Source organism: Trachemys scripta, chromosome 2 (genome assembly GCF_013100865.1).
Source record: "Trachemys scripta elegans isolate TJP31775 chromosome 2, CAS_Tse_1.0, whole genome shotgun sequence".
In the NCBI taxonomy this organism is placed as follows: domain Eukaryota; kingdom Metazoa; phylum Chordata; order Testudines; family Emydidae; genus Trachemys; species Trachemys scripta.
Genome location: NC_048299.1, coordinates 142,734,241 through 142,746,609, shown reverse-complemented (window position 1 = coordinate 142,746,609; position 12,369 = coordinate 142,734,241). Strand labels below are relative to the sequence as shown.

At 63.1% G+C, this 12,369-nt stretch overlaps 1 protein-coding gene across 1 annotated transcript in view; it reads right to left on the bottom strand.

Moving 5' to 3' along the window:
• Positions 1–1,053: 1,053 nt before the first annotated feature.
• Positions 1,054–12,369, bottom strand: part of CAMK2B (calcium/calmodulin dependent protein kinase II beta) — a gene marked incomplete in the record, with an annotated part of 141,002 nt that continues 129,686 nt past the window's right edge. Inside the window, 7 exon segments of the mRNA XM_034761678.1 lie at positions 1,054–1,646; positions 2,235–2,469; positions 3,137–3,231; positions 3,551–3,626; positions 7,190–7,303; positions 8,681–8,809; positions 9,975–10,103. Coding sequence (XP_034617569.1) covers positions 2,237–2,469; positions 3,137–3,231; positions 3,551–3,626; positions 7,190–7,303; positions 8,681–8,809; positions 9,975–10,103 — 776 coding nt within the window.

Sequence of the window (12,369 nt, the reverse complement as noted above, 5' to 3'; positions counted from 1 at the left end):
GTCTTCCCCAACCGCCATTTTAACTGGCCTGTGGCGCGCGCCCCACATGGGTACATCCCCTGGCACTCCCAGAGCCCACGGGCACAGCCAGCCATGGCAGCGAACGGGACAAGACCAGGCTCACCAACATGCCGAGGGGCTGTAAGCCCGGCCGGCTCCACAGAGCAGAGCTCAGGCGCTGACAAGGGGGCGAGCCCACTGCTGGCCCCTTGAACACCCCAGACCAAGCCTTCACTGCTACATGTGACTCAGCTCGGACTGTCCAGCCAACCCCTCTCTGGGAGAGGGGCCAATCGAACACCCCGGGGGGCAGCAATGGCAAGGGGCTGAGCTGGGATGGGGGGCACTTGCTCATTGAACATGGCCGGGGCAAGGAGGAGGGGACCCTACCCAGCCAGGAGCCCACGACCCTGGCAGATGCAGCAGGCACTTGGAAGGGTGGCTTGGCCCCTTGCTTCTGAGGGAATCCAGCCCTGCGGTGGTACTGACATCCCTCAGAGCCCGGTGGCTGCAGCTCTGCTCACACCTTCGAGCTGGAGACAGGACTAGAGAAACCCCCATTCGCTTTCCTCTCCCCTACGGGGAATCCGATAGAGTGCTGGGCGGCGGTGGGCTTCGCTGGAGACCACCGCTCCCCTGGGACTGGGTTGCTGGGATGCTGGAGATTGACCCTGTCACACTCAGCTCTCCACTTAGGGCTTCCCTGCCCATCTCTCTGGAAATTCAGGGTCTAGCGCTAGCCGAGAGAGAGGCCTTGGTGTGTCACCCCCGCGCCAGGCCTCCAAGCTCTGCCACCCTGAGACCGTCCCTGAGCGGATCCGGGCACAGCCGCATCCTTGGCGAGGGGGTCTGGGGTGTGGGTGCATCTCACAAGCTCTAGGCCTGGCAAGAATTCAGCATATCTCCACTTCACGACACTCCCTTCTCCCCCCCGGTCGGCGGTGTGTGGGGCAAGCCAGCCGTTGGCTAGCGGGGGACGGGGTGGGGATCCAGGCCCAGCAAAGCCACGGCTCCAGCGACCAAACCCACCAAAGAAGAAACGAACGAGGCAGCCGAAGAATAGTAATGTCATCGTCATCAGAACAATCCACAAGCACAACTAGAAGGGGAAGATCCGGGGAAGCCCGAGCGCTCGGGAGCAGAGTCCGCTGTCGAGGAACGGTTCGAAAAACAGGTCACAGATGTCCAAGCGCAAACACGACCACGGGACACGACCACGGGGAAGGTCCATGCTTCGACAGAGAATGCAAGTCGTCTTGGCGGAGCGCCGCTCAGTGCGGGGGCAGGCAGCGCGGGGGGCGGGCAGCGCGGGGCTTTGGAAGGAAGGTTTGTATCAGAGTCGGAACAGTTTCATCGCAACACCTGCTCACCTGGCTGGACGGACACGGGGGGGCAGGGAGGGGGACGGCTGGGTCTGGAGAGGTCACGACTGGGCTGGGCTCGGGGTGGGGTTGGGTTTTTTGTTGTTGTTGTTGGTTTTTTTTTGTTGTTGGTGGTATTTTTCTGCAAACACAGGCACTGGAAACGGGCAGGGGGAGGGGGGACACGTGCATGCGGGCGCGTGCTTGGCACCGCTGCTCCCGGCTAGCGGCTCAGCTCAAATCACCGTCTCCTTCGGGATGAAACCAAAACAGCCAGCGGTAGCTCTGCAAGACACAAACACACACATGCCGTGGGCCAGGCCCGCGCCGGGACAGCCACCGGTGGAGACGTGGCAGGAGACCACAGGAGTTCAGCCACACTGGCCCTTCTGGCCGCAGAGCTGCATCTAGACCGGGTTTTGCTGGCATAGCAGGAGGGGCGTTTGGTCACTCTCCTAGCCAGGAGAGCTTCGTAGCGTAGACCGGGCCTGTGACCGGCTGCTCCTGCTGGGGGCTTCCACCAGAACCAGACCTGCTGACCCACCCCGTCAAAGGTCCCTCCTCGTGGGCACAGCCCTGTACGCAGAGGGATCCCTGCTAGCCCGAAGCAGGGCTGGGTCAGCAGGGGCTGGTTCTGATCTCACGTTCCCCGGAGCAGCACTATCGGTGGGATGTGTGTGTTAAACACGGGTTAGGTTGGGGGGGGGGGGGGGGGCTCTGGTTCTGATCCCACCTTCTCCAGAGCAGCACCGCAGAGAGGGGAGGCCGGGTTGGGTCAGGGAGGTTCTGGTTCTGGTTCTGGTCTCACCAGCCCTGGATCGGCCCCGGTGGGGGAGGGGATGGGGGCGGGGGCCGCTTGGGCTCTGGTCTCACCTTCACTGCAGTGGTGCCACAGGCGCCCCCGAGCAGTGGAAGTGGACGTTCTGCCACTTGCCATCGCGGCGGTGCCAGACGCGGGTCTCCTCGGACTGGCTGGTGCGGGGCCGGCCCTGCCCGTCGATGTACTGCGTCAGGCGGATGTAGGCAATGCAGGCGGCGTCCTCCCCGATCACGTGCACATGGGGGTTCAGGATGGTCGTGTGGATGGGCTTGTTGTTTTTGGATAACACTGGGGAGGCAGAGAGCCGCTGTGAGCCGGGGGTGGCCTGCAGCCCAGAGCCAGAGGGATGGGCCCAAGGGACCAGCAGTGAGCCCAGGGCACGTGGCAACAGCCTGGGAGACGGTCTTGCAGGGAGGGGGCAGGTAATGGGGGGCCCTGGGGTGGGGGCAGCTTTTGGAGGATCATGGGGAGAGGGCAGGTCTTGGGGGCAGGGCTGTGGTGAGGCCCAATGGGTCAGAGCCAGGGGGTGATGGGTCTTGGATACGTCTTGCTCTGAGCATCAAATCAAGGGCCAGGGCCCAGCCAGAAGGACCCTGGGTGCTGAGCTGGGTTGGGCCAGCAGGACCCCTGGACCCCAAGCCAGGCCGGCCAGCAGGACTTCTGAGCACCAAGCTGGGCCAGATGGCAGGGCCCCAAGTCCTGTGCTGTGCTGGCCAATACGACCATTGGGCACCGCGCTGGGCCGACTGCCAGGAACCCCAGGCACTGAGCCAAGTCCGGCCAGCAGGATCGCCAGAATCCTGCGCTGGGCTGGCCAATACGACCCCCGGGCACTGAGCAGGGTCAATGTGAGCCTGGAGTCCGAGCTGGGCCGGCTGGCAGGACCCCTGGGTGCCAAGCCAGGCCAGTCTGTGGGGTGCCCAGCCCCGCCCTGGCAGCAGGCGCCCTCACTCACAGTTTTCGAAGTAGAATCTGTGGAAGTCCATCCCCTCGACCAGGTTGCCCAGGGCTTCAGGTTCGAATGACGTCAGGCCTGGGTCGCAGATCTTCCTAGAAGGGAAGAGCGGGGTGATGAGCGACAGGGCAGGGTGCCTCGCAGCGCCCCAGCCCCATCCAGAGAGAACCCACGGCCTGCACCGCCAGCCACCTCGACCCCCATGCCGGCCTGGCAGGAGGCTGCCTCGGTGCCCGTCTCCCCACCCAGCGGGCAGGGCCCCTCCGCCCCCGCCTGGGCTTGGGTTCCCCGAGGGCCGGCCTTGGCTCGCGGCATGGCATGTGGGGGAGGGGGCCAAGGCTGGCCCGTGGGGAACCCAAACCCAGGCTGCCCGCAGAGCCCCGCGCCCAGCACCGCTCTGCCCCGGGGACTCACGCATAGGCCTCGAAGTCCCCGTTGTTCACGGCCTCAATCAGCTGCTCGGTGATCTTGATGATTTCCTGCTTGCGGGCTGCAGGGCGGAGAGCGGGGGGTGTCAGCAGGGGGTGGGCACTGGGGGGAGCCCCTGGCCACCAGGGCCAGACCTGGCAGTTACCCATGGGTGGCTGGGCTCACCACAACTCACAGTTTGCCCAGCCCACGAGCTGCCCCCTTCTGCCCCGGCTGAGGCACTGTGTGTGGGGGGCACAAACTGGGAAAGCCCGTTCTGGCACTGCCTGGTGGGCACCCCCAGGGCTTCTGCCTCCAGGGCCGACAACCGGGCACCCTGAAAAACCAGTCAGCTCTAGCCCCTTCCTCATACCCTCCAGGTCCAGCCCCATAGCCCTCCCATGCCCCACGCCCACAGCTCCCCTGTGCCCCAGATCCACCCAGGTGCAGAAACCTCCTGTGCCCCATTCCCAGCCCAGTAACCCTCTGGTGTCCCTTGCCCAGCCGTGCCCCATAACCCTCCTGCAGCCCGTGCTCCAGGCCTGGGGGGAGGAAGGGGGACTGGGAGATGCCCAGGTGACCCATTTAGCTCAGTGCCCATGCATTATGCAGCGGAGCCGCGGCTCAGCTCCCTGCCACGGGAGCAGTGCTCGGAAACTTCTGGCCTGCCCTGCGGCATCCATTTCCTGCCCCTTGGCCCCATGGGGCTGGTGGCCCTGCCCTGCCGTGCTGCTGCAGAGCGGGGCCCGGGTCAGGGTCAGGGCGTCCTGTCCTGCTCCCTGTCACAGCAGGGAGAGCGAGGGGCAATGCAGGCCCCGAGACACTTCAATCCAGTGTGGTGGTGGGGGGGTCTAACCCCTTTCTAGCACCCCCGGCCTTGAAGCTGCTGGGGGCCTGGAGCCTGCCCCAGAGGGGCTCTTCTCGCCAGGCACCCCAGTTCCCCTTTCTCTTGCTGTCTGGCCACAGTCCCTGCTTGCCCACAGAACAGCCCCTGCAAGGCGTGCCGCGGGGGGACACCCCCTCCCTGCCCAGCACAGCTGGGGGAAGGGCTCCAACGGGGGGGGGAGGGGGAGTGCCAAGGAAGAGAGTGCCCCACCTGCAGCGGGCAAGGGCCGGGGGGCCAGCCGGCCTGCACGGAGGGGTTACACAGTCATGGCCCATCTTGTCTGGGCTCCTGGGTGCATCAGTGGCCAGCACCAGATGGTTCAGCAGAAGCCAACAGTGGCAGATGGGGGCTAATCTGCCTCCCACATAAATCTCCCTCCATCCCTGCCTGAGGCTGGTTTTAGCTCCGAAGCACAAGGTTTGCTAGCCCGCCCCAAATGTGCTGCTGCTAATGTGGGAGGTTCTTGTTATCCACATAACCATCCAATCTCTTTGGCCTCACCTGCGTCCAGTGGCAGGGGGTTCCACTGTCTAACGGTGTGAAAAAGCATCGCCCTTTATCGGTTCTGAATTTCAGTGTCCCCGAATGGCGCCTTGTTCTTGTGTTTTGAGACGGGAGAACAAATGCTTCCCCTGCTCCAGCTCAGCCATTGTTTTCTATGCTTTTATCCTGTCCTCCCTTATTTGTCGCCAGTCTCTTCAATCGCTCGTCCCAGGGGTGTTAGTTCAGGCCCTTGTTCCTTCCCACTGCGCACTGAGATGGGGGGGCCTGGTTCTGTCCACCGGAGCCAGATGAGGCCACCCCACTGATTTCTAGAATGGCTTGGTAGTCTTTTTTGGCAGTGTTTAAGAAAGCCCCTAGACTCCATACGGCCCGGTGGAGCCAGGCTGCGTGTGAATAGCATCCAGGGGCTGGGGGGCTGCCCAGTGTCTCTGGGCAGGGCTGTGTGGGGAACTGACGGTTATTAGTTACTAGTCATGTTATTGGAGTCCCAGGCCAGGTACCCAGCTCAGGCTGACAACACTGCTGTGGGTAGACCAGGACAGCTCCCCACACGGACACACTGACCCCAGGGCTGGACCCTCAGGCCAGCCGCTGTCTGCGGGCTTCTCCTGGCTCCCTTGGCTGGTGGAATGGGGAAGCTGGCTCCACTGGAGAGGGGCAGGGTGAGCGAGGCCTGGCCCAGCCCCACAGGAACATCCAGCAGGGACTTCACCCTCCCCCTGGGCCAGAGGGACCTTCCCGGGGGCAAGCCCCTCCCCCCTCCTTTGCCCAACAGACTCCCACCCCCCAGAGCCTGCACCCATCCTTCTCGCCTGGGTTGGCCGGGCCCTCCATGCGATGGCCCCACTGCTGAATTCCCCAGTCCCTCCTCACTCCCAGCCTATGGGGCTGCCCCCACAGGCCCCGGACTCTGCTGCTCACTCCATCCCCCGGACCCAGGTGCTACACACTGTGCTCTCCTGGCCATCCCCCAGACCCGCTCGCTCTCCATCCCTGCCCCTGCTCTGGCATCGGCCCCTTCCACAGCATGGGTGCAAGAGCCTTCTCCCCTGCAGTCTCCCTGCATCGCTGCCCTCATTTCCAACAGCACCTTTGTTCCTCCTGCACCCAGCCCCCGCACTACAGCTCCCTCCCGCTCTGCACCGCCTCCGGGCCCAACTGGACACCAGGGTCCCAGCCCAGGGCCTTGATGCTTCCAAGGGGTCGAGCTCCTGAGGTGTAACCCCAGCTCCTCTCTCTGCTTCACACCACGCAGACGGGAGCCGAACTAGGCCACCCCGAACGGCGCCAGGCTGTGGCTGTATCAGAACATCAGCCCTGCCCTGTGGGAGGGACCTCGCGCCCTGGGCCCCGGGGTGAACAGCTCACACCCTCTTGGGATCAGCCAGCCAGTGCCAGTCCTGCCACAACCCCTTCTGTGTCCCGCTCCCCTGCCCCGGGTCTGCCCCCCACCCTGAGTTAGTTCAAATTCCTGCCCCTCCACATAGTTCCGGCTAATCGGCCTCGGCACCCAGCACAGCCTTCAGGGGAAGGGTCTGTCCCCACCCCAGCCAGCTCCAGAGACTCCCCAAATCCTTCCCCGGTCCCAGCCAAACCAGCCCTTACCTGTGAGCCTGCTGGTCATGCCTGCGCCACACAGTGCTTCTCCCTGCTCAGCTCCCCACCCCTGGCTCGGCAGCTCCCATTCCCCGGGCCTGCCCCTGGCTGCGAGCTGTCAGCCAGCCCTGTAAACCATCCGTGCCGGGATTCCCAGTGCCCGGGACACCTGACGCTACAGCGCCTGGGCAGGAGTCCAGAGCCCAGCGCTCAGACAACTGTGAACCGTCGGCACCTGAACAGAGCAAAACGTCCCTCCCGCCAGCATACGTCTGTGCTAACACCCCTCAGTCCTGACCTGCAGCCCTGGGCTCCCCACACAGCTCTGCTGATGCCCCTCACTCCTGACCCCCAGCCCCCCCCCCCCCGCTGTCCCAGTCCTGGGCCCCCCCCCAGCTCTGCTGATGCCCCTCAGTCCTGATCCAGCAGCCCTCTCTGATATCCTCGCTCCGCCCCCCCCGACTCTGCCAATGGCCCTCCATGCTGCTGTGCCAGCCCACATGGGCATTGCAGATTGGTTTGGGCTTTGTGCCAGGAGAGCACCCGCTGAGACCCAGCCCCAGGGTGACTGCCAGGGCAGATTTCAGGGCTGGAGGCAGATCCAAGCTGGGTGACTGAGGCCGAGCCGCAGCCCCTCGTCCCCAAGCCCCGTTACTTACGCAGGGGAGGCAGAGGGTTCGTGACGGCTGGAGATGGGCAGGGCTGGCTGACGGCAGTGTCCGGGGGCCCGGAGCCCCTCCTCACCGTGTTGAAAAGGTCCGAGAACCTGGCGGCTGGGCCGGGACGGCCGAGAGACGGGTGAGACGATGCATGGAATGGAAAAGTGACACGGGGAGGTGCACAGGGAAGGGTGGGATTCAACTGGCCTGGGACGCATGCCCTCCCTGCTGGAGACCTCGGGCGGGGGGCTCTCCCCAGCACCTTCCTGCTGAGCAGAGGAGCCGAAAAGGGGCGAGCGCTGGTTGTTTTTACATTCAAAATCCAGCTCTCCAGAGCGCAGAACACGCAGGCCTGGGAGCGAGGTGCCAGGGAGGGGTTCAGGAAGTGGGGGGCTGGTGAAATCCCCTCCTCTGTTGTTTATTGCCCTAGTAATGCACGGGGGAGCGCATGTTCTTGGCCCCCCCCTTGGTGCCCGACCTGAAGGGATGAGTTTGTTCCAGCCCAGCTCGTGTTTTAGCTCTGGAGGTCCCCTGTGCTGGACACAAATGGCCCTTCCTTGGTGGGAGATGCGGCCCTGAGATCCCCACGTACCCCCCAAAGAGATTCCTCACTGAGTCAGGGACGAGCCTGCTTCTAAAGGCAAAAACCAGTGGGAGAAACCTTGACAAGCAAAACCCACCTGCCCTGCTGGCTGTTGGCACCATGCGGGAAAGGAGCGAGGGGCACCTGCCGTGCCCCCCCCCCACTTCTGGGGAGCGCAGCAGCCTGCACTCAGCTTTGCTCCGTGTGCAGGGCTCATGGCACAGCATTGCCAGGCAGGCGCTGTGGAGCTCAGCTCTGCAGCGGGCATGGGGCGGGCACACTGTTCCCTTTTATCCCAGTGAAGGGTGATTGAGTCCAGCTCCTGGTCTGGGCACCAGTGAAATGGGGCTGGCGGGTGCCTACGTTGGGACCTACCCAGCCCTACCTTGGAGAGGGGCTGCAGTGGTCATAACCACCCCGAAAGGGAACTGGTTCCTTTCAAGCCAAAGGAGACAGAGCATGTCTAGAGGCCTCTGCTTTGGCCAGGAAGAGGGCCAGTGAAGGGTCCCATTGGTAGCCCAATCCCAGCGGGCAGGCGTGACTAGAACCCAGGGCCGTCGGACGAGGGGAGGGTTGCCCAGGCTGAGAGTGGTGGCAAGGTCCGGGGGGGGGGGCAAGGTCCCCGGCTGGCTTCCCCGGGACAGCAGGCTCAAGGCTGAGGCGAAGGGGGTCTGTACAAGGGGAGTCCTCACAAGCCGTGTCCAGCTCGGCCTCCACCCACAGAGCACAAAACACACGCCCAGCGCTCAGACCAGAAGCCCCGAAAGAAACTAGCGAAGGGGCAGGTGAGCCGTAGCCCCCACCGCACGCAGCCAGGAGGCGCCCAGCGGGCGACTGCACTGGTCCGCGGTGGCCAGAGAAACTAGTCCAGTGCCGAGCCGCAGGCCCCCCTGAGCCCTGCTACTTACGCTGGGGAACAAGAGGGTTCGCCACGGCTGGAGACGGGCAGGGCTGGCTCCCGGCAGGCCGCGGCCCCTCAGCATCCGGGGCTCCAGAGCCCTTCCTCACCGTGCTTAAAATGTCAGAGAACTTGGTGGCTGGGATGGGACAGACGAGAGAAGGATGAGACAGGTGGAATGGAAGTGTGACGGAGAGGAGGAGAGCGGGGAAGAGCCGGGAGCTGCGGCGGGGCCTTCCGCTAGCCAGCATACCCTGCACTCTGCCTATGACCCTGGGGAATGGGATTGCTCTGTGGTTTAGCGTCAGGGCTGAGAGCCAAGAACGCCTGGTTTCGAACCCCAGTCCTGCAACTGACTCGCTGCGTGGCGTGGGCCAGGCGCAGGGCGGCACTTTGCCATTCTGGGGCTGGTCATGATTAGCCGACCAGCTCCTTTGCTCCGTGTCTGTATAGCGCCTGGCAGGGTGGGGTCCTGGGCCATGCCTGGCGCACGTAGACGTGCCGGTAGTATAAATAGTAATAGTGACCTCTCGTGCACAATGGAATGCTCTGCGTAAGTCTGGAGGCTGGTACTGGGCCGATCAATAGGAGGGAGCGATCCTGGCAAATCCTGCTTATAACGCTGCTGTCTGGAGGGGTGCAAGGCCCTGGAGGGAGGTGGCAGCTCTGCTCCCCTGGGGTTTAGGGGAGAGTTCACGCAGCATCCTAGGGAAAATGCCAGCTGAGTTCGTCAAGTGCTGTAGGAACAGGCCAAGGGCAGAGACGAAAGGGAAGAGGTCACGCGGGGGAAGCATGGCCAGGGCTTTAGTGCAAGTCTTGCAATGGCTGCTTTCTCTCTTGAAGCCCCTGCTCCTGGAGGCAGATGATTACCAAGCAGAGGCTCAGCTTTCCCACCACAAGCAGCACCTTCCTCGCGGTGGTGGTTGTGGAGAAAAGCTTGGCATGTAACCCAAGCCAAGTAACCTAAAGGCTCAGAAACCAGGCGGCAAAGAAATGGAACCCAACCTTCATTGGGTCTTTCTCTTTAAATCTCAGTCAGGTTTGACGAGGCCGAGCTTCGGATTCTGAGGGCCTGGCTCGTTCTGTTTCATTGTCTCACGCCAGCAGCACTGTAACGTGAGTGTCTCCGGGAGCCGGGCCTTCCAAGAAAACTGCATCCATTGCAAGACTGGCTCTCAAACCACGAGAGGTGGCAGATCCTTCTCTCTAGCTTGGCTCCTGGACACCGGGACCTTCTACCCAGGCCCCAAGGGATAGGCATCTGCATGGCTGCCACAGAGGCCCCAGTCACACTCGCTACTTACGCTGGGGAGGCGGAGGGTTTGTGACAGCTGGAGATGGGCAGGGCTGGCTGGTGGCAGGTTGCAGCCCTTCGGTATCCGGGGGCCCGGAGCCCCTGCTCACCGTGAATAAAATGTCAGAGAACCTGGCAGCTGGGACAGGACAGACAAAAGAATGGAGAGAAGGATGAATGGAATGGAAAAATGGAATGGAAAAGCAGCAAGACAGGAGAAAAGCAGGGGAGGAGCTGGTGTGGGAGGAGCAGGTGTGGGAGGAGGTCTGTATTGATTTCCAATATCAGGGCTTCCCCGGAGCTGTCAGGGACGGCGAGCGAGGCCATGGACTTCACGGTGCTAATTTCACTCTAAGGACTCTCGTTATTAATAACAAAACCAACATGCCGTGGCAAAGCCCCTCGGTGCCACAAGGGGGTGACGGGCTCTGCGGAGCTAGCCCAGGTCGTCTCCTTGTGGCAGGAGGCAGGCGAAGGCTGGATTCGTCCTCCAGAACCCACCCCTGCATCCCAGTGTGGTTTAGGGGTGGCGGGCAGGTGACGGTTGGAAAGGAAAGGAACCTGAACACGCTAAATGCAGACCATGCTCCAGTGCTGCCCAGCTGAGCTGGCACAAAGGGAAACCCTGCCCCGGTGCAGGGAGCCCCTATGCCCAGGCACAGGGCTCGGTACCAGTTGCCAGCAGAGTGGAGACTGGAAGGGACGTGGCAGGAGCAGACGAGCGGTGCAGTGATTTTGCACCATTTGCAGAGACCCAGAGGCCGGGGTGGGATTTAGGGCAGCCGGGGTGGAGTGGAGGGGACGTATCTGCCCCTGCAGCTGCTGAACAGAGGGGAGATGCGGGGCAGAGTGGCCGGGTTACTCCCTGCCCTCTAAGTGCCATGTCCTCGGCAAGGCTAGCCATTATAACCCCCCCCCTAACCTGGATACTGAGCGAGGCCTACCCCGCGTCCGCCCGCACAACAGCTCTCCTGCCTGAGCCTTGGCAATATTCCACTTCCTGGCTGCGTTCCCGGCGGGCACTGACTGTGGGCACCTGCCGGATGCCCCACATGAGATGGCAAAGCCCCACGAGCTTCCGCCGGGGCCAAGGCAGGGTGGTTCCCCACAGGACGTTTTCTAGTGCTCCGGCCACGAGACCACATGGGATGGGAGAGCGGCTGGACGGGCTCTGTGGGACCCGGCCCTGCACCCTGACACACCCCGGATGAGCAGCCCAGGTGACTTCCACAGGGCTCTTGGCTGGGGGTGTGTGACGGAGGAGGGGAGTTACATTGGGGATGGGAAATTGCCCTTGCAGGAAAATCCCTGAGCTGTAACCTGAGACAGGAGGGAGGTTGGGAGAAGTGACACCTTCTGGCTGGAGCCTGGACAAAGGAGAGGTGGAGCTGGGGGGAGGAGAGAGAGCAGCTGGAGGAGTTTTTAGTTTCAGTTTGGGGCTGGGTGGTGGAACGCAGGGAACCCCAAGTCTCTGCGGTCTAAGCTCCCTGCCCCCCAAAGAAGGACTTGACTGAGGGGTCCTGGTTGTACCTACAAGCTCTGTTGTAGACTGCGTTCCTATTGTTCAATAAACCTTCCATTTTACTGGCTGGCTGAGCGTCACGGTGAATCCCAGGAAGAGGGGTGTAGAGCCCTGACTCCCCCACTCTCCGTGACAGGGGGTGAGGGAACGGATACAGCAGGAGAGGGCGAGCTCCCAGGGACAGGAGGAACACTGGCTTTAACACCGAAGGCTGGGGAGAGATGACACAGTGGAGCCCTGAGGGGGCGTGAATACAGAGAGAGACCAGATGGCACACTGAGGCCCCAGGCTGGGAGCCAGGACTCCTGGGTTCTATGCCCGGCTCTGCTCCTGACCCCCTAGGTGCCCTGTGGCACCGCCCGTAATGAATGATCATGGTAATGCCCGCTTTCTGACATGGGGCTGGTGCCCCGGAGCCCTGCCAGAGGCTGCGGGGAACGCTGGCTGGGAGCCCGCAGCCCAGGTACCAAGGGCGCAGGAGCTGCGGAACGGCAGAGAAAATTGGGTTGAAAACCAAGTCCCAAAACCCTGCAGGAAAAGGGGACGTCGGCTTGGATCCCTGGGGGGAGTCCCAGCTTGGGCCAGCCCACCGCTGGTCAGGAACAAGCCAGGAGCCCAACTTCAGCCACACCAGCCTGCAGCGAGAGCCAGCCCAGGGCATGCAGAGGGACTCCGGCCTGGCCCAGCCTGGCCCGCCTCCAGGCCACACAAATAGCACACCCCATCCCAAAACCTCCTACCCCCGGCACACGCAGAGCAACCCCATCCCAGAACCTCCTACCCCCGGCACACGCAGAGCAACCCCGTCCCAGAACCTCCTACCCCCGGCACACGCAGAGCAACCCCGTCCCAGAACCTCCTACCCCCGGCACACGCAGAGCAA